At 40.6% G+C, this 22547-nt stretch overlaps 1 protein-coding gene and 1 pseudogene across 4 annotated transcripts in view; one reads left to right on the forward strand and one right to left on the reverse strand.

Moving 5' to 3' along the window:
- The window catches only part of MTHFD2L (methylenetetrahydrofolate dehydrogenase (NADP+ dependent) 2 like), a 107393-nt gene that overhangs the window by 11481 nt on the left and 73365 nt on the right, over nucleotides 1-22547 (reverse strand). For all 4 annotated transcript variants that reach the window (XR_005833463.1, XM_040625180.1, XM_008693332.2 and 1 more), the window contains one exon: nucleotides 15186-15311. Coding sequence is in view for 3 of the 4 variants with exons in the window: in XM_040625180.1 (XP_040481114.1) it covers nucleotides 15186-15311 (126 nt within the window). In the remaining variant the exon portion in view is untranslated. The remainder of the gene's footprint in view (nucleotides 1-15185; nucleotides 15312-22547) is intronic.
- On the forward strand, nucleotides 17015-17801 carry LOC103665314 (annotated as a pseudogene).

A 22547-nucleotide genomic window follows, 5' to 3' on the forward strand; every position in this document is an offset into this window, starting at 1 on the left:
ACCACTGAACATTCCTATCATACAGTGAGAAATCTGTAAACTAGATAGGCTGTTTGCAGTGTTCTCCAATCTCTCGGCACGGCCTCGATGTCGGTAGCCTGCCATCATCAACACAAGATACTAGGAGATAAAATCTCCTTCCAGAGATATTTGTACTTTGGTATGGAGCCCTGAGAAACAACTAGAAAAGAAAATCTCATCGTTAGGTGTAAAAGAAGCAGCAAGATTTCCAGAGGCACCGGCCCTTCTCTTGTTCCTGTGGATGTCCTTTCTGTGCTTCAACTTTTAACTCCTCTGTGAAGGTAGATTGCTCCATTGCCAAATACATTCTTCTACAAAGAACGTCTTTAAAGCTGACCTGATTTCAAAGACCTAGACTTTACAATGAGCAAAATATAAGTGTGAGGTGAGCCACAGTGGGGGTAGCTGGCTCACTGATAAGGATCGCATAGTGACCATGACTACCTGTTTTACTAAATGACCTGTAGAGGCACTATGACCACGGTGTTTGTAGCAGTCTCTCTAACAGAGACTTTTGCAAATTCCCATCTGCTTTAAAAAAATGATTGGAAGAGGGGAGCCTGGGTGACTCACTTGGTTAAGTGTCTGACTCTTGGTTTTGGCTCAGGTCATGATCTCAGGGTCGTGAGATCCAGCCCTGCATCAGGCTCTGTGCTGAGCATGGAGTCGGCTTCAGAGTCTCTCTTCCTCTTCCTCTCCCCCTCCTGCTCACTACCTCTCTCTCTCAAATAAATAAAAAAATCTTTAAAAAAAATGATTGGAAGAAATCATCTCTGGGTTAAAGCGTTAGGTCCTCCCTTATCGTAAAGCTGGACTTTTGGGGGTTACCTTATAATCATCTACCATAAAAAACTGGTATTTAGAGTCAGATTGGCCATATTATTATGAACTGAATGTTTGTCCCTCCAAAATCTGTACGTTGAAATGCTAACCTAGGATGTGATGGTATTAGGAGGTGTGGCTTTGGGGAGTTTATTAGGTCATGAGGGTGGAGCCCTCAGGAATGGGATTAATGCTTTTATTAAAGAGACCCCATAGAGCTCTCTCATTCTTTGCATTATATGAGGATACAATGAGAAGTTAGCTGTCTGTAACCCAGAAGAGGGGCCTCATCAGAATCTGACTATTGTTGGCACTGGGATCTTGGATTTCCAGCATTCAGAACTATAAGAAATAAATGCTTATTATTGAAGCTGCCCAGTCTGTGGTGATTTGTTATAGAAGCCTGAACTAAGACACACACCATCGAACTAAATGATTAACACTGAACACTGAGATGGTGGGGAGTCACTTTAACTTCTTTCATTTTGTTTGTTTTACAATATCACAGATTAATAGTTCTCTATAAGGGATCTACTTCAAAGATAGTACCATTTCCTTATAAACTGGCAATACTCTTACTTTCCCATCTTGTGGAACACATACTTGGGAGTAAATAGTGCCAAAATCACCTCCAAAAGAAGGTTACTTTAAATCAAAGCAGATGAACAAAGGGAAAAGAAAAACAAAAAAAGAGGAAGGCACACCATAAAAAAGACTCTTAACTATAGAGAACACACTGAGGGTTGCTGGAGGGGAGGTGAGCAGAGGGATGAGCTCAATGGGTGATGGACATTAAGAAGGGCACTTGTGATGAGCACTGGGTGTTACCTGTAAGTGATGAATCACTAAATTCTACTCCTGAAACTAGTATTACACTATATGTTAACTAGCTAGAATTTAAATAAAAGCTTGAAGCATTAAAAAAGAAGAAGCAGCAGCTTACTTTAACATGTAATCTGGAGAATATAAATTCCATGAGAGCAGGAAGTTCACCCTTGTGCACGGCTATATCCCTAGTACCTTGAAGGTATGCGGAATGAGAAATATGTGTTAAGTAAATCAACGAATGACTCAATGGATGTATTAGTACTGGATCTGGATTGTTGTAGGTTAATAATATGTTTGATGCTACCTTGAGTGGCAGCTTTTGTTCCCACTAAGGCAACTTTAAGGAATTACTTCTGTAATGTAAGAGTCACATTAGAGATTTATAAGTACCAAGGATGATCACACAGCTGAGCCATGGTATGACTAAGAAGGCTGAGACCTGCTGTGGGATGGAGCGACAGAAGAAATGTAGGACAAGAAGCTCACCTTACAGAGGCGTACAGTTCAGTCGACCACAAGTGAGGAGAAGTGAAGGCAGTATAGGATTAAGAGCAAAGTGAACAAGGCAGACGGGACCGGCTGTAGGAGCCTGGAGAAGGTGGGGATAAGCATGAGTGCTTTAAAGTGGATTCATAGGAGTTTTGGGTGAAGAGCAGAAGAGAGTCGAGGCCAAAAAAGCAATGAGGGACAGGGTGGTAACCGCAATGCAAAGTTACATATTTCTGGATTAGTACCGAAGTAAGCATGGAGAGGGAGGTGAGTCATGTGTGTACACACACACACACACACACACACACATACACACACACATACACACACACACAGACTGTCTTCTGCCAGGCACTGTGCTCAGCAAGTCACATTCATTAGCTCATGTGAGGTGATTATTTCATTTAATCTTCATAACAACTTCATAAGATAGCCATTATTATCTCAGTTTTTCAGATGATAAAATCAAGTCTCAGAGAGGTGAAGTGATTTGCCTAAGATCATAATTGTTTTATGCAACAGAACTAGGATTCAAACCTAAGTCAGCCTGACTGCAAGTCATAATCTTTTTAGAAAGATTGGACAAAATATACAAAGAGCATGGAGTGACAAGGTAACTCTCAGATTTCAAAAGTGAAATACTGAGCATACACAAGCCATCTGGAAGTGACTATAGTAAAAGAAGAGAAAATAGAGATTAAAAGCTGCTTTAAAAGCATTCCACAGGTTTGAGTTCCACATCTAGCAGTTTCTTGAAAATGGTACTGGGCTTCTATAATAATTCTACACCCCTTTGTCCTCATCTTTTGACTACTGGGTTAGAATTTTGAAGAGTAATTCTGACCAGAGAGAGTCCCAAATTATAGAGTCCCTTTTGTTGTGGGAGGGATTTCATGTCAAGTAGAGATGCTTTGAAGAATGCCAGGTAAGCCTCCAGCTACTCGAGGCACAATTTACACTGTCTTAATTCCCTTGTTCAACAATGGTGAGCCTACTATGGGTACAAAAGACCTTTTGCAATTTTAGCTTTTTGCCTTTGATCTGCTGTTTCTCACCTGGAAAGAGCCCCTTCTCTCTCTCTCTGTCCACTCTCTACCCTATATACACACACTTAGGTAAAATGCATCTGTTCAGATTCATCTCAAAAGGATTCTAGAACTGGCAACTGCACTCTTGCTTATTTGAAAACTCGTAGAGTCATAATTGATTCTTCTCTTTCTTTTATATCTAATCATTCAGCCAATCCTTCCAACTGTTCCTTTAAATTATATCTACCATCTAACCACCTGTTAACACCTTCACCCATTACCGTGCTGGCCCACACCCCATCTTGGATAATTTCTTACTTGGATAATTACAATAGCTCTTAACAGGTACCCTATTTATATCCTAACCTCTCTAAGGTCTATTTGCCATCAGTAGCCAGAGTGATCCTGTTAAAATGCAAGTCAAATGTCATTTCTTTGCCCCAAATCCTCTCATAGCTTTCCACTGCACTTCATGTGAAATCCAAATTTCTTCCCACAGCCTCCATGATGTGGCACCCCTGCTGCTGCCTCTTTGACTTTATTCCCCACACTCCTTCCCCTTATTTACTCTGTGCCCATTACAACGGCCTTCTGGCAGCTCATGACAGCCAGTAGCATGCTGATCCCCAAGGCCGCCACACTTGCTGCTCCGTGTGTGTGGACCCTTCCTCTTCCATATATCCACACGGTTGTCTCCCTCACTTTGTTCAGGTGAGCAGTGCGCCTTCCCTGAACAACCTTTTTAAGCGACCTTACTCTATAATTCTCTAACCTCCCTTATCTTGTTTTATCATTGTAACAGCAAACACTGCCTAACATATCACATGGATATGTACGTGTTTGTTTATTACCTGTCTTCTCCCACCAGATATAAGTTACCTGTGGCTTAGGACTTTGCCTCTTCAGATCACTGCCATGCCTCGAGTGCCTATCACAATGCCCGTCACATACCACTGCTCCAAACCCTCCTGCATCCCAGCCTCAGCCTCGCTCTGGCCTCGAGGAATTCCTGAGAGGGCCAAGGGAGGCTCCTTCCCTTTCCACTGTGCTCCTCAACTCTGTTTGCAAAGGGCTGTTGTGAGGGGCCAGAGAAGCCCCTCTGACTCTACAGTGCTGGGAATCGTGGGCCAGGAAGAAAATCACTGGCAGGAGATGGGCTCAGCTGTTGTGACCCCTGCAAGGCTGATGTAGACCACACTTGGTGTAGTTTAAGAGAAGAGCATGTTGTAAGATAGATGGATGAATTAGCCCAGGAACTGGGCCATCTCTTCTCCCTACTGTCCAGGGCAGTTGGCCTAAGGGTTCCCTTTCCCTCCCTCCCTAGGACCATCCTCTCCCCATCCACACATTCCTTTCCACGTTTAAGCACAGACTCTCGTGAAAATTGTTCTTTCCAGTAGTTCAGCGAACTGCTGTTGGTTCTGTGTCATCCCTCTGCAGCCTAGAGGGTATAGAAACTTAGCTCCAGGAGGGCACTTGGCCCCATTGCTCTCCCAGCCTATCCACGGGAGGGTGCACACAGGACCCCACAGGAGGCTCCGAAGAGCAAGCAGAGCATTGATGAGCAGAGAGCAAACAAAAACACTAGGAGGGAAAGACCCTACCCACGCCCCAGTACCTACTGTGTCCCAGCTTGAACCTAGATCCCTCACACTGCATTTTTTTAAGTCTTTAATTGAGATATAATTTACATAAAACATTGCTTAAGCTTAAAATGTATAACCTGGTGATATGATATATTTATATATTACAATATGATTACCATCCAGCTTTATTTAACACCTCTATCTCCCCACATAATTATAATTTCTTTTTTGTGGGAAAATATTTAAGAGCTAGTTTTTTTAGCAATTTTGAAACATATAATACGACATTGTTGGCCATAATCACTATGCTGTGTATTAGAGCTCCAGAACTTATTCACTTTCTAGTTGCCAATTTGTACCCTTTGACATCTTCCCTGTTCCCCCACCCCCCAACCCCTGGTAACTACCATTCTACTCTGCTTCTACAAGTTCAGCTTTTTCAGATTCCACATATAAATAATACCACACAGCATTTGTCTTTGTTTGACTTATCTCATGAACCATAATGCCCTCAAGGTCCATCCATGTTGTCACAAATGGCAGGATTTTCTTCTATCTCATGGCTGAAAATATTCAATTGAATATAGATACCACATCTTCTTTACCCCTTCATACACTGACTGATACTTTTGTTTCCATATCTTGGCTATTGTGAATAATGCTACAATAAATATGATTATACAGATATCTTTTTGATATCCTGTTCTCATTTCCTTTGGATACATATCCAGAAGTGAGGTTGCTGAATCATAAAATCCACATTTAGAAATCAGTTTTGTTTCTACACACTAACAATGAAATAAATGAAAAAGAAATAAAGAAAACTATCCCATTCACAGCAGTATCAAAAACAATAAAACACTCAGGAATAAATTTAACTAAGGAAATGAAGGATCTTTATGATGGAAGCTATATGACTTTAATGAAGAAAATTGAAGAGGACACACAGAAAAGTGGAATGATAGCCCGTGTTCATGGACTGGAAGAATTAATAGTGTTAAAGTGTCCATATTACACAAAGCCATCTATAGAGTGAATGCAATTCCTACCAAAATTCACTTTTAACAGAAATAGAAAAAAAAATTGTATGAAACCATTAAAGACCCTGAATAGTCATAGCAATCCTGAGAAAGAACAAAGCTAGAGGCATCACACTTCCTGATTTCAAACTATACTACAAAGCTATAGTAATTAAGACATTAATTACTGTGCTGGCCAAAAAACAGACACACAGACCAATGGAACAAAGTAGAAAGCCCAGAAATAAACCACTGCATGTAAGGTCCACTATTGTTTGACAAGGGAACCAAGAACACTTATTGGGGAAAGGATACTGCCTTCAGTAAATGGTGCTGGGAAAACCAAATACCAACACATAGAAAAATGAAATTGGACCCCCTGTCTTAGACTATTTATAAAAATTAAGTCCAAATGAATTAAAAACTTAAACCTAAAATCTGATACCATAAAATTTCTAGAAGAAAACAGGAGGAAAGCTCCTTGACATGGTCTTGGAAATGATTTTTTGGATATGACACCAGCAGCTAAAGAAACAAAAGCAAAATCAACAAGTGGGATTACATCAAACAAAAAAAGTCTCTGCACAGCAAAAGAAACAGTCAACAAAATGAATAGGAGAAAATATTTGCAAATCATATATCACATAAGGGGTTACTATCCAAAATACCTTACAAAAAATACCTTTAGAATTAAAACAACTAATTAACAACAAGAAAATCCAATTAAAAAATGGACAGAAGACATAGACTTTTTTCCAAAGAAGACATCTAAATGGCCAACTAGTACATGAAAAGATTCTCAACATCACTCATCATCTGGGAAATGCCTGGCAGGGCATACACACAAAAACCTCAAGACTTGAACCAGGAGACGTGCAGAGTCTGTGTGGGCCCTGAGCTCAGGACCAGCAGATGGGGCTTTCTCATAGGTTTGTCCCTAGTTCCTGCAGGCTTGACCAGAGCTTACTCACCTAACTGCCTAAAAGTACCACTGTCCTCACTACTGGAGTCTCTCTGGGGTGTGCCTGACCCAGGCCTTTGGTCTTCAGCAGAGCCTCATGGCAGTAGCAATAGCTCCATCTCTTGAGGCTGGGGGCCCTGCGTCCACTGCGGACTCCCGTCCTGAGGCCTCCAGCCCACTTCTTGGCTAAATGACCAATTCAGTCAAAGCTGGCCTGTCCTCTGTTGTTATTCTACGTATCTGGGATCCTCACCTCACCCACTCTGATCTATCCTTGGACACTCTGGGAACCCTTTCTTAAGAGGCAGGTCACTTGGGGTCAGTTGGTGCCACAGTAAGACAAGCAGGGGCAGAAGGAAGCTCAGGGACCACCCCAGATGGCTCCCCTCCCAGCAGCTGGCCCTAAGCAGACCTCACACTCTCCTGACACATCTCACTGTGTGGTTTCTCTTTCTTGTCTGGACACAATCGGTGGTAATTCATATGCCCATCCTATTCAGGACCGGTTGCAGATGGTGGCTGAGTCAAGGCTGAGATGTAGATCTGTTCCCCTTGTTATTTTTCCAACTCCTGAATATACTACATGACATGCCTTTCGGTAAAAGCATGGCTTAGTGAATTTGAAAGGCTACACAGAAAACATCAGTAATAATCAAGAGATCAAAAGTAAGGTCAGTAAAGTGACATGAAAAATGGAAACCACAAAGAGACTTGATGTAATTTTTAACATTGCATGAAGTTGTCAAAAAGTGGCTAGTCTTCAGGCGCCTGGGTGGCTCATTTGGGTAAGCGTCCAATTCTTGATTTCGGCTCAGGTCATGATCTCAGGGTGGTGAGACTGAGCCCCATGTCAGGTCCATGCTGGGCATGAAGCCTGCTTGGGATTCTCTCTCTTTTCCTCTGCTCGCCTACCCCCAACTCCGCTCGTATGCTCACACTCTCTCTCTCAAAAAATAAATTAGTAAAAAATAAAAGTGTCTAGTCTCTACCAATGATTGAATAATAAAAATGAGTGTAGTTAGAACTGAAGACACATTTTGATGAGATTGTACTGTCTACACATTGTAAATCTACATACATTTTATCTACAGAGTTCAGGGTTAATACTGTAAGATCTGAGCCAAGATATGACTTCACTGACATTAGGCATCCACTGATCCCACAAGAAAAAGTTAATAAGTGGATCAAGGCTTTGAAAGTGACTAAAAAGCAAGCAATGAGATTGTATAATGAGGTTTTCAGAGCTGAATGAATTAAGGGTAGATTGAATGGTATGTGGGGGCTGGATGAAGAAATCTCTCTCTCTCTATTCCAAGACATCAGTTTTCAAGTTCTTGTGTACAGAATGGATCATTCTACATCCAAGCATGGCTTCCCCTCTAGAGACTGTGGATTCCACACCCTTTTCACTCCCATGTAGAGTGGCCATTTGGCTATGTTCAGGTCAACAGGATGCTAGCGGGAGTGATGCGTACATTCTCCAGTTCAATCTTCTTAAATGGAAGTCATTTGTGCTCATCTCTCTTTCACCTTTCAATGGAAGAAAACATGGATGAGGAGGCAATTCAACTTCAACTGTGTGGATAAGAAGAACGCTCAAGTGGAACAGTGTTGTGGGCTGAATTGCGTCTCCCCCAAATTCATATGCTGAAGTCCTAACCATCAGTACCTCAGAATGTCACTATATTTGGTAATTAAGATGATGCCATGAGGGTGGACCCTCATTCAATCTGGCTAGTGTCCTTGTAAGAGGAGGAAAATTGGACATAGACATGTACAGAGAAAAGACAATGTGAAGACAAGGGGAAGTCGGCCATTTCCAGGTCAAGGAGAAATAACCCGGTGACACTTTGATCTCTGGCTTCTAGCCTCCAGAATTGTGAGAAATAAATTTCTGTTGTTTAAGCCACACAGTGTTTAGTACTTAGTTATGGCAGTTTTATCAAACTAATACAAATAGATGACAGTGTTATCCGTGAAGGAGGAAGAGCTGTCTAACTCCAGATGTTGGTAGGAGACAGCTGAACTACCTTGTTGGAGTTCATGCCTTTTGGGCTCCCTTTGTTACAGCAGCTTAACCTATACTCTGGTATAATACTTGGGTGAAAAACAGAAACAACATTTAACAAAAGAGACAGTGAGGCAAACTATGATGCACTCACTAAACATAACAATGAACCAGGGCTTCAGCATGGAAAATAGCTGATAAAAATCTAGGGCACATATTCCTCAAACGACATAAAATAGGCATACATGAAACATCTGGAAGCAACTACAGTTAAAAAAATTTTGGTTGCATCAGAGTAGACATTCTTTTCCAAATAATGCGGCTTCTCTACTTTTATAATTTAAATCAGTTCCATCAACACTGTAATGTACCTTTAGACTTATCCCAGTAATTTCCACGTATTCCTGTGACTTAAAGTCAGCGCAGAGAATCACTCTTAGTTAGACATTAGCCCCACCTATTTTGACTTTGAGAAAAGCGCCTACACGTTGTTCCTACCTCTTCATTGCCTTTTTCAGCAGTTCTTCCCAGCATTATTTTATTCCCTGTTTTGGTACAGACCAAGGAGTGGAGAGGCGTGCTCGGGGACGGAACACAGGGAGGAGAGATGGGAGGGAGTAAGGAGCAAGACATTCCAGTTCCTTTCATTCCACCACAATCCCTGAGGAATTCATCATAAAACTGAAGCCAAGCTATTAAAAGCTGCAAAGGATTATAGAAACATCTGTGTGGTAGCGACGAGGTGCAAATGAGGCCTGAGAATTCGCCAATGTGAATGAGGTCAGCTGAATTAACAGCCCGGGAAGTCATTAATTAGATTGTTCGGCTCACCAGATCCATTCAGCGAATTGCTGTCATAAAAGCAGTACAATTATGAGCTTGTCCAGGACTGCAGACGGCTTTCCAGTCAGAAGAAGCGATTTACAACTCATGCCACAAAAATCTCTTGTTTCTACCTTACGAGGATACATTCTTCTTTGTGAGAAATGTATGAAGTTTCTTTCAAAGCTACTAATAGAAAATGACCAGGTGAAAGTACAAAGGTCCCATTGTTTTTGTTGTTTGTTTTTTTCGTCTGTATAGCAAATCTAAATTTTTCAAGATAGATTATTTATTGTGTGCTTGTTAGTAAGGAAAAACAATTCTTAGACATACAAAATAATTTTATCACAGATGCTTTTAAATACTGTTTCTTCTTGCAATGCCTTAAATTAGAGGGTTGAGGCATGTTCAGGTAATTGAAGGGAATGGTAAGCATTTATCAGAGGCTGGAAGCAATAATGAACTACCTTGAATTCTATAATTAAGGATCAATTCAAACCAAAATAGCATTTCAATTTAGTAATAACTCTAAGGCCCTATTAACTCCTCAAGGCACCCAGAGAGGAAAGGAGTTGCAGGGAACACCTAACTTGGATCTATATTGAGGAAAAACACCAGTGTGGATTTCCTGGGCAAGGTGCTAAGCAAACACAACTGAATAATCACATAGTAGAAGTGATCATGGCATTGGATGTGAGTTTGAACTCTATGACTCATTGCCCACTAATTGCACTGGACACAGAGATAAATACGGGCAGTGCTCATTTTCCACAGTAGCAGAAAAGACCATACAAACCACTGTGCAAGCTGAAATGTGCAAAGCCATTTTAATAATCAACGGAGAACATTACTGCGTTTGTTCAATGGCCTTTAAAAATGTTTGTCAAAACATTAAAAACTCTCTTTCCATGGTTTATGGATGTATAGGGAATTGAAAATAGTAGGAAAGCATGTATTTAGTATGTCATAATTTATTTAAAACATTAGAAACATTGAGAATTATAGTATTTTATTTATTTGCAAACACTTGTCAAGAGTAGTTTGAACAGTGTTTTGTGTTCTTCTGCTCATATACCACACAATATGGGGGGAGCATCTTTCCTACGCCTTGGTGAATTTCGGATTCCTTTCCAAACTTGGAATGGCTTCCAACATTTTGTGTTTGCCCTTTCTCAATGCCATGAAAGACAGCTCTTTCAATGTGAAGTTTTATGCCGGTGTCACTTCCTCTGGGACACTGCCCTCGTTTTAGGAGCAACCACTTTCCTTGTTCACATGGGTAAGTTCGCTGTCACTAAGTTCCTCCGGATGCATCTCCGGAATCTCTCAAAAGGCAAGTGGTGGCGCTCCCGACATCCCCTTGTCAGCTACTGCAAATCCTACTTTCGGCATTAGCGCTTCGCATTTCTCTGCGGGCACCTCCCTCTGTCTGTGATTTGTTTTTGCAAAATGTCACGTGGTTTGCTAGTGGGAAACAAGGAGTCAACAGAACTACACACTTTGCCGTTTGAACTGAGTGACGTGTGCCACGACCAACTTTGAACGGACTTTGAAGGAAGTGATGTCATTAGCCGCAGATCGCAGAGCGCATTCTTTGTTGCACCATGAGTTGTGGATGGAAGAGCTAGCGGAGAAGTTCGCACTTGAGGCGGCTACAGTTACAATAGCATGCTCACTGAAATCGGAACTACTTTGTCGCAGGGCTGGTGTTATTTCCCTAAACCGTGCTAACTCACATCTGCGCATATCAGACCACTTAGAGGGAGGCCGGACGCACGTGGATACTGCTGTCTGGGCACTTTTAGAACTTGCCATTATACCTATCCTGGGGGGGAACATAAAAGAAATAACTTTGTGTCTCAAAAGGAAAGTATTAACCCAGTGAAATACAGGATAGTGGAGACGACGCAGCGTAGAAATTCCAAGTGCCTGGCTACAAGCACAGCGCCCCATCACGTGTCATCTCAGGGAGGATGCCCAGGCTCTGTGTGCCCCTGTGAAAGGAGGGATGATAACAAAGCCTTCGAGGGCTATCATAAGGATTACACGAATAATTCAGGTGGAAGGCTGAGGACAAGTGCCTCTCAAACACTAACTACTATTATTACCAAATGAACAATTCCAAATGACCTGAGAAGAGGGTGTCCCCATGTCAGGAAGCTTCCCCCACCTTCCTTACCCTCGATATAATTTTCTACCAGATATGCCCACCTCCTCTCTAGGAATATTAGCAATTTTATGGCTGAGGCGGCAGGGAATTGTTGGAGGAGTGGTGAAGGGAGGGACACTCCTTTCTCTCTAGGCCATCTTGAGTCCTGACCCCCATACCAGGCCACCAGCTCAAGAAGGGCTATTGGATTCTATTCTCGGCTCCAGAGGAGAACGAAGAAAGAAGGAAGCCGAGAAGGAGCAGAGAAAAAGATGAGAATGAGAAACCGTTGCAGATGAAGGAAGATGTGGTCCGGAACAAATCATATCTGAATGAAAACAAAACCCTGACATGAACATCAAAAAGAAATATTTAGGGTGATTTATGTTACCTTTTGTCAAGAACTATTGTAAGGGGTGAGGGAACTCTCATGCTGTGTCTGATAAAAAATATCACCCATAAATGAGGAGTCTGATTCAAAACCGAGGCCAAACATCTAATAGTAAAGATGACTAGGCATCCACATTTTCTTAGAAAGAAAACAGAGAAACTGCCTCCTGGTTTTACAAATCACTGAATTTGCAATTATTTACCTATTTCTGCTATTTCCCAAAGGGGGTCAGTTAATGAAATTATTCTTTAAAAAACGTTCCCACCAAAGGCCATCCTGTTTTCCTTTATTAGAGAGCCAAACACTTCTGCAAGGACAATTTATTTTAGCATTTGATTTTACTGGCATCCGTTTGTTTCTGCTGGCTGTTCCGTTAGAGCGAAACGCTCACCGGTACTCACAGAGCAGCCACACTTTCCCCATGGCAGTTTGCAGCCAAGTGCTACCTCTAAGTTCTGTGGCATAACCCGAGTTCAAGTTCCTCCCGCTCAGCCGAGGGATCATCCCTCACCTCAGGTTAAGTCCCGATCAACAACCTGAAGAGCGACATGTCAAAACCTATCACTTGCCTGCTCCTCTGCGCGGCTGAGTCAACGCCTCAAGGCCTTCGTGACCAAGTCTGGCTCTTCCTTAGGGTCCTGGGTCTACGAACCAGGGGGCAGCAGGAGTAATAGAAGCCATCAGATGGGCTTGCCTTACGACAGGATCAGATAACCCTGACCTTCCACAAGTGTCTGTGTTTTTACGTAATCATTTGGTAGTACTCAGCTAAACATCCAAGACGCACCAAGCATTAGGGCTGGAAAGAGCCCTTGCCATCTCTGCGGCCATTTAACTGACGACACCACCAATGGCCAGAGAGGTTGCGAGGTTACTGGGCTACGGTGCTAGGTCTAAAAGCACCTCTCTGTCTCCCAACCCAATGCCCTTTCCTGTTTATCTTATATCTGTTTCTTTTTGCCACTTCCTTTTTTAAAATTTCATTTTATGTTTAGATACACATAACTGCAATTCAATTTAATAGATTCTGCCGAGTGGTGCAGTCTGAGGGATGGTATCTGTGTGTGACTGACCAAAACGCTCACTTTTTCAATGTGTTTAGAATACCCCCACAAGCAAAGAAACATTCTTAGCTCCACCTAAGAACTCATGGAAATGGTTTGAGACCCATGGACAATCATATGAGAGAAGGGTCTTAAAAGATGTGTTGAACTGCCGGGGAAGCTTGCCCTGTCAGCACTGTCAAGGTTGTGAACTGCAAAAATCTCTGCTTTTCTTGCCTCGAGCTGCGTTCTGCCTATGCCATCTGGGTGCATTGTAAGCGTGTGGTGATTTTGCAAGAAATGCATGGAAACTGTAATGTTATCAAGAAGCAGAATGACAGTGCAAGGATAAGAAATAAAATAAGGGCAGGTTTTAAAATGAAATGTTTCCTTATTCTTTTGTATTGAGAAATTCAAATAAAGTATCGCTACCTGACCTTACGGATTGGACATGACAAATGAAATAAAGAAACGAGGTCACTTCCTAAAGAGTTCGGCACACACACGTGACACACACATATGTACAGACAGACACCCACGGTTACGTGCAGAGCCATGCTTCTTCCCTGGGAGTTCCATCCCCGGCAGGGACCGTGGGATTGACAGCCTGCCCGTGCAGCGGTGTGCTCACCCGACTTTGCTCTTATCCGCCCTCCTGTCCGCACGATGTATTGCTGCACAAGCATCCTCAGGGTTTCCTTTTTTCTTTTCTTTTTTTTTTTTTAGCACCAGGTTCAGGTTGCCTACCTGATGTACCCCGGAATCTCACAAACATAGGGCCCATACCCTAGAACACTTGGGTGCCTGCGTGTTTGGTTTCATTCAATACCGCGCTAGGACTTGGGTAAATCATCGGCTGATGACCAGATTCCAAGAGGAAGTGTAAAATTTGGAATTATTTTAAAAAAGAGCATCATCTGTTATTCCTTTCAGTTTGTCTATAAAGACACATCTATAGCTGATAAAGTTCTTGACATGGCCTTGCTTTTTTTGCCAGATGGTTAATCTAATATATATAATATTTCTAATATGAAAATATCTTTACTAAGTTCATATCTTATTGGACATCTAAGATTCCAAGATTCTACTGAAAACCTGAATGCCTCTAAGTATCTGACAAGATATTGGAACGAAAATTGGATTAGGGATGAGTCATCCACAACTCTCTGTGCAGGGAGGGGCTCCGTAGAGATAAGGCATTGAGTTAGAATTGTTTGTTACTACACATTTGCTGTCGTATCTCCTTCGATGGCCATAGAAATGCTAACCTAGGGGCGCCTGGGGGGCACAGCGGTTAAGCGTCTGCTTTCGGCTCAGGCGTGATCCCGGCGTTCTGGGATCGAGCCCCACGTCAGGCTCCTCCGCTAGGAGCCTGCTTCTTCCTCTCCCACTCCCCCTGCTTGTGTTCCCTCTCTCGCTGGCTGTCTCTATCTCTGTCAAATAAATAAATAAAATCTTTAAAAAAAAATGTTAACCTAGCTCCTCTTCCTCATCCTCTTTAAAACACAAGTGAAGAATGTTGACTTGAATTAACCCAGTGACTCTCTAGATCTGAAATATTGTTAGGATTAGCAAACACGCCCCAAGATGCCTTCTGGCTTTAAGAGTGAATGGCTGAATACATAGCAAGGATGGCGAAGTACAGAGACACACTTCAAAAAACCAAAACAATGCCTGGTAAGAAGGTCAGCCGAATTCTTTCACTAAATACCTGCATTATAAGGAATTTAATCTTAAAACCAAATATTAATGGTATAATTACATGTTCCTCCCAAGAAGAGAGAGAAGAAAAGGAGGGAAGGAAGGAACAGTGGAAGGAAGGAAGGGAGGGAGAGAGGGAGGAAGGGAGGTTAGAAATATGTGAGTGATTAAACTCTTTTCCCTCAGAGGAAAGAGGTGTAATGATTAATAACTTAATAATGCCTGCATCAAACGCAAAGGCTCTCTTTCTACCATCAAAACATGCAAAGTAGACTCTTTCATTGTCTTCACTCATCAAAAGAGATACAGTTCATTACCTTCGAAGTCCACATCTCCAACCAGTTTTGTCTTTCCCGTCACTGGGTCATGGACGTAGTTGATGCCCACGTCAATTACGGCAGCGCCTTCTCTAACCATATCACAGGTGATCAGCTTGGGAATACCTAAAAGCAAAACAGAGTTGGCATAACAAAACATCCTTGGGCATAACAAAGGTTGATAGATCTAATGTTTTGTTGTCATGGTTTTAAAAAAATGTACAAAATATGCTGTTTCTAGGAAGAGACCCACTGCACTTGATCATTTCCAATCAAGCAGAACAAAGGCAGCACATGGTGACTTCCGTGCCTCAAACCCTTCCTGGACTTACCCTTTCACCTCCGAGATCGCTACCAGATTTCTCCAGGTGGACACCCGGTGGAGTAGCACCCTTTTGTTCTTCATGCGCTATAAATAACATGGGGACATTACGGATACGGAACAGGCTAGAGTTGACGTCTGGCAGAGTGAAAACTATTTGGAAATTGGAGGTAAAGAGAAGGAAGGGTGGGGTGGGGTGGGGGGAGGATGAGTGAAAAAGAAAACAACGAGACGATAATAATTCAAATTCTCAGGGTTGTGGTAAATGGTAAAGTACCATACACCTGGTAATACCACATCAACTCTAAACATGAAGTGTTATCTTGGGCTTTCTTTTTATTTTTTCTTGGTTTCTTTGATTCATTATGTTTATATATGACTTGGAAAGGTGTAAGATATACTAAGCTCTAGTCACTATTTCTCCACTGCAGTTTGAAGGGTAACTCTACAGAGATCTTATGTCACCATTCACTTTCTATAACTATTTTCAAACTTTATTTCAAATACGGCAGTACCAGCTAACAATGGTTAATGTTCCAATTATTTTTATTAATAATTAAGATACCATCCCCAACCTTAGAGTCTTAAAACAACACTTCATTATTACATTTTGTGGCTCTGTGGGTTGACTGAGCTCAGTGGATGGATCTTCCTTGGGATCTTTCATATAGTTGGAATCCGACAGTGGCTGAGGCTGCAGTCATCCCAAGATGTGACTGGGCTGATTGTCCAAGATGCCTCACTCTTACATGGCTGCAGCTACTGTTCATGGTTGTTGCTGTTCATGGTTGTTGCAGCTCAGCTGGGGCTAGCAACTGGAGCACACAGGTGTGGCCTCTCCTGTGGCTTGGGCTTCCTGGCAGCTGGCTTCCAGAATGAGTGTTCCAAGAAACAGGGAGCAAAAGTTGCCAGAAGCTTAAGGCTGGAACCTCGAAGCTGGCACAATATTACTTCTGTCATATTCTATCCGCTAAGCAGTGACAGAATCCACTTGGATTTAAGAGGACAGAGACTCCACTTTTTAGTGAGAGGAAAATCAAAGATTTTGTGGCCATCTTTACTCTACCACCACTATGTCTAGGAGGTGATTTACTCATTTTCACACACTGCATCCCTTGCAAGAAAAATACACATGTTGTGTTGTTAGAGGCTTTCTTCTATATTTGAATTACACATTTAGGTATTCCAGATGGCTTAAATGTCATCTTCCTGACATATGATTTTTAGTACAAGTAAGAATTTAAAGGCTATAAAGAAATGGTCAGTGCTAAAATAGATGCAGCTATCTGATAGGTTCCTCAGCCACATAATACTATAACCAATGAGGCATCAATGTTTGAAACGTGTTTTTTCTCTTGCTTTCTTATCCTAGCCCATAGAACTTCTTCCTTTTTATCAGGTCTAGCATAGATATTGAGTACTGTTCTAAAGATAGTCGTAAGTCCTGTTTCTTCTTGGAATCTAATAGAAAAAGAAAACATAGCTTTTTGGCTCCCTGAGGAGCGCCATGGCAGTCGACAAGAATAAGCACCTTATGAAAGGAGGCAAAAGGGAGCCAAGAAGAAAGTGGTTGATCCATTTTCAAAGAAAGATTGATATGATGTGAAAGCACCATCTATGTTTAATACCAGAAATTTTGGAAAAAACATAAGTTACAAGAACTCAAAGAACCAAAATATGATCTGAGGCCCTCAAGCGTCGTGTATTTGAAGTGAGCCTTGCTGATCTGTAGAATGATGAAACTGCGTTTAGAAAATTCAAGTTAATTACTGAGGATGTTCAGGGCAAAATTTCCATGGCATGGATCTTACCCATGACAAAGTGTGCTCCATGGTCAAAAACTGGCAGACCACGATTAAAGCTCATGTTGATGTCAAGACTCTCGATGATTATTTGCTTTGTCTATTTTGTATTGGTTTTACTAAAAAACACAACAATCGGATTCAGAAGACCTCTTATGCTCACCATCAATAGGTACACCAAATTTAGAAAAAGATGGAAATCATGACCTGAGAGGTGCAGACAAATGACTTGAAAGAAGTGTCCAATAAATTGATTCCAGACGGCCTCAGAAAAGACATAGAAAAGCCTTGTCAGTCTATTTATTCACTCCATGATGTCTTTCTTTGTTAGAAAAGTAAAAATGCTGAAGAAGCCCAAGTTTGAACTGGGAAAGCTCATGGAGCTTCACGGTGAAGGTAGTCATTCGGGAAGAGTGACTGGGGATGAGACCAGTGCTGAAGTTGAACAAGCTGATGGATATGAGTCAGCCACCAGTCCAAGAATCTGTTTAAAATTCAGACGTTTAATGGTAACAAATAAAAAATCTTATTTGTGGTGTTTAATTTCTAATCATTCTTTTTAAATAATCTAAGCTTAGTGAATCAGATGTTCTGAACTGGTGGTGATGTGAACTTTTCTGAACTGGTGTACAGATTGTATCCATTGCTCTTAGTTACTAAAGAGCTCCGAAAGGGTAGTGATCTAGATGGGAATTTTATAGATGGTTAATAAAGGGAAATCTTTTCTTAAAAAAAGAAAAGGAAGCATACATTGATTATAGCTGCAGGAAATATCTTTTTTTTTAAGATTTTATTTATTTATTTGACAGAGAGAGAGACAGCCAGCGAGAGAGGGAACACAAGCAGGGGGAGTGGGAGAGGAAGAAGCAGGCTCATAGCGGAGGAGCCTGATGTGGGGCTCGATCCCAGAACGCTGGGATCACGCCCTAAGCCGAAGGCAGACGCTTAATGACTGCGCCACCCAGGCACCCCTGCAGGAAATATCTTTAAGATGAAAATGTTGATGAAAGTTATTAAAATCCAGCTACTATGCTTTTGAGAAAGATCCAAATTTCCCTCCCAATTGTAGTTGTTCATTATGTTTTCTCAGAGACTATGAGACTGGCAATAAACAAATGCATAATTTTCAAAATGGAGGGAAATGTGTGCTTGATTTTAATTCTCAGGAAAATTACAAAATGGAAACACCTTAAATACATGCTTATTTTCCATTTTAGAAAATCTAGAAAATATCTTAAGTTTAAAACGAAAATAAAAATCACTATAATCATGCCATTCAATGATAGTAAGTATATTTTTGTTTTTCTAAGATTTTAAAATATTTATATATTAGGTATAAAATATGATACCTATAAATTTACCAATATTGTGTTTATGAATCCTACCATTTTGTCATTAAAATTAAATTGTGAGCATTTCCCTATCTTATCAATTATTTGAAATTTAAGACCCAAAAGAAATAATTTATTATATGGATTACCATAAGTTGTACAGTCCTGAACTCTTTCTAATATTTTGCTATTATAATTAAATGCAGTGATGATCATTTATGTTCAGAAAATTAGGGATTTCTTCATTGCAGCATCAAATTTGACAAAATTTTTCACTAAACCCTTATTAGCATGATGGAAAAACATGGGTTGAATAAAAGCTCCTATTGGTACAGTCACGGATAGTTAAATAATGTTTTCCAAAACTGTTGATCAATGCATCTCTAAGAAGGTCTATTGAGGTCTTCCATGAAAAGTATTTGTTGGTGCCATTTTCAAAATTTTTGATAAAGAACTTGGAAGAACACACTGGCACTGTGATGGTTATTTCATCTTTGTTCTCCTCCAGGTCTATTTTCTGCCTTTCTCTGATCTACTCTACACTGGGGCTATTCCTTACAGGGGTCTTGTGTTCTTCCTATAGCTCTTGGGACCCTGTGACAGCCATGAGAACAAGCTCAAGCTAGACTACTGGAGGATACAAATCCTGTGGAGGAAAGCTGAGTCATTTCAGCTGAGGCCATCCTAGACTAGACTCTAGCTAACCACCAGCTGAAGGCAGATGTTTGCATGAGCCCAAGTCAAAATTAGAAGGAATGAGCCAAGGTCACCATAACTGACCAGCTGAACACAAACTCATGAGAAATTAAAAAAAAAAAAAAAAAGGTGGCTGTTTAAAGTGACTGAGATGTTTTGGTATTGGTTTTAACACAGCAGTAGGTGCATAGCTTACATGTGTAAATGAACAAAATCAGATAGAATAGTTAATAGGTAGCCCACTTTGGAATGGTGGACTGTAAGTAGCAAAAAGAATTTAAGAGGAGATAAATGTATAATTCTGACCAGGTGTTGTACTTGATTAAAAATTCATTAAAAACTAGGGGCGTCTGGGTAGCTCAGTCAGTGGGGGATCCTACTCTTAATTTTGGCTCAAGTCATGATCTCAAGGTTGTGGGATCGAGCCCTGTGTCAGGTGCTGCGCTGGGCATAGAGCCTACTTGAGATTCTCTCTCTCCCTGTCCTTCTGCCCCTCCCCCCTTCCTTCTATAAAAGATAGATAGATAGATAGATAGATAGATAGATAGATAGATAGATAGATAAATTCATTAGGCTACTCTAAGACAAACAGTGTCCAGATATAAGGATATGATGTTTTCCACTATATTTTCAGCAGAGTCTCTCTGGAAGCACTGGTTGTATTTTAGTGGCTGGCCTACATAAGAATGATTAGAACGGTTCTAGAACTCACATCATATGGAGCAAGTGCTATCACACTAGTTGGTTTAACTGTTTACTACCAGTCTGCAACAGGGTAAGCAAGCTCATGCCCCAATGTAAAACAACTATCTCACTAAACACACTGCTTAACTCAGCTAGCTTTCTTTTTTCACAGCAAGGCTTTTTCAGTGAAGGAAGCAGTATGTTGATTAATACTCCTGCTCAGCACCTTATCTCTTTGTGGACCTATGGTTCTCAGAGGATAAGAAAGAGTCATGGATCAGTACTGGTCCACACACTGAAGACCTCTGAAATAGAAGAATGTTGCATAAACTCAGGCTGCCTATCTCAGGAAAAACAAAACAAACAAACAAACAAAACAACTGAAAACAAAAGCAAAACCCGGTAATTATGGAAGTGTCATTAATACGTTAAACTGAATAGAGAGTAGATTTACTCTAAATGTTTTCAGAAGGAAGAATGAAAGAAGGAGGGAACACAGGAAATAGCTTTCGGCTCATTACAGAGAATATTTTAAGAATAAGAAAATGCAGGGGCGCCTGGGTGGCACAGCGGTTAAGCATCTGCCTTCGGCTCAGGGCGTGATCCCGGCGTTCTGGGATCGAGCCCCACATCAGGCTCTTCCTCTATGAGCCTGCTTCTTCCTCTCCCACTCCCCCTGCTTGTGTTCCCTCTCTCGCTGGCTGTCTCTATCCTGTCGAATAAATAAATAAAATCTTAAAAAAAAAAAAAAAAAAAAAAAAAAAAAAAAAAAAAAAAAAAAAAAAGAATAAGAAAATGCTCCACAAAGAGAAACCGTATACTGCCCTTATTCCTCACAAGAAATATTCACAATTGGGTAAGGAAGGAATTGATCTGGGAAGGTTAGTAATGCCTTCCATTTCTAGGATTTAAACATTATCTTTTGTATAGTTAAATTAAATGTTCTTTTCTTTCTCTCTCAACTAATTCATTTCAGATCCTTGCACACTTCTGATCTTATCATTCTACTGAAGAAAGAAAGAATACGAACTGTATTTAATGCTGAAATGATAACAAATGGACATAAAAATCTGTTTCAGATATCTTAAATACTCTAAGTCATCCATCTACACTGCTGTCTTGTAGAGGCATATGATTGGAAGTATAAAGTTGTTTATTAATTATATTTTTAAGGACACTAAAAATAAATTTCTTAGACATGATGTATTTAGTTTCCCAAGTATACAAATGCAGCATATTTAAATTTTTATCATTTGATAACAGTGGAATAGAATTAAAAGCTATTTAAATATTTGGTAAATATTTAAACACCAATAGGTCTTAAAAGCTATGAGGATGTGCAGTCAGAGGTTTTTTCACGTTTTGTTAAAGCTAAAAATGAATAGTGATTTCAAATAACTATTTCCTATGAGCTTTATTTATTTACTTTTAAATTATTTTTTGCTGTGATAATTCCATGGAAACCTATCCTTAATTCTTATATAATTTGAAGGCTCAAGCATTGTATGTGAGAACCGAAACCATCCACACCCACGTAGCTTATTGTATACATTAATATGACTTATGTCTTTATAACATGACTATTATTTCAGGAAACTCTTGCTCAGAAAGATAGAAGTTGCAAATAATTTCACTGTCTTGGGAAGTTATTAAAAAATTCATTTTAATTAACATCTAATTGTTTGACTTTTCAGTAGATAGTATCAAATGACTGTTTGTTCTCTAAGACCCTTGAAAATCCTTGCTTCAAAATCCTCTCCTTGTTGTACCCACCCATCCTAAACTTTTATATTATGCTCCTTACCCAATCTTAAGCAAGCCTCCACATTAAAAGACTTGCCTTAAAACAAATTTCAACATCTAAATATCCCAACTTTCCTTCTACACCCCAAGACACTACCAAGGTAAACTGGCTCTCTGGGGGTTGGGGGGAATCCCTGATTTGTGGGATTTGATGATTTCTGTGATATAAATACTATTCTATGGCATATATACTCCGACCATGGGACTTCAAGATAGCAAGTGACATCAACTGAACATAGAATTAGAAAGAAATGCTCAGAATCAACCTTCACAGGCTTGATGACTGCAGGAAGCTCTAGGATACCATTCCTCCTAAAAGACTGCCAGGACAGTGTTTTCCCATGCTTCTGTAACCATAAGCTCAGATCGTTGTATCAATGGATTGTTTGGGTATTTAGGGAGAGCCAGTATTTAACAATATTGGAGATCCATGAAGATCTCATCAATAACCACTCTTGGCCATGATTCAAGATCTCAACTCAGAAACCATGGGTACCTCTGTAGCCCCTTGAGCCTTTTGCTGGGATAGGGAGCTTTTGGTCTCTCTGACTGGAATGATGAGGTAAGTCTTGTATTGAGTCTGAACTTTGGTTTCTTTTATCAAAGCTCCCCAAATGCTGAATTTATTTTGTCTCCAAGAATAAGGAACCCTTTTTAGGAATCCTTTGATTACTCAATCAGTTAAAAATCTTTTATCCTTAGTAGAGATCAGTCTCACTACTTA

This window comes from Ursus maritimus, unplaced genomic scaffold (genome assembly GCF_017311325.1).
Source record: "Ursus maritimus isolate PB19 unplaced genomic scaffold, ASM1731132v1 scaffold_8, whole genome shotgun sequence".
Lineage (NCBI taxonomy): Eukaryota > Metazoa > Chordata > Mammalia > Carnivora > Ursidae > Ursus > Ursus maritimus.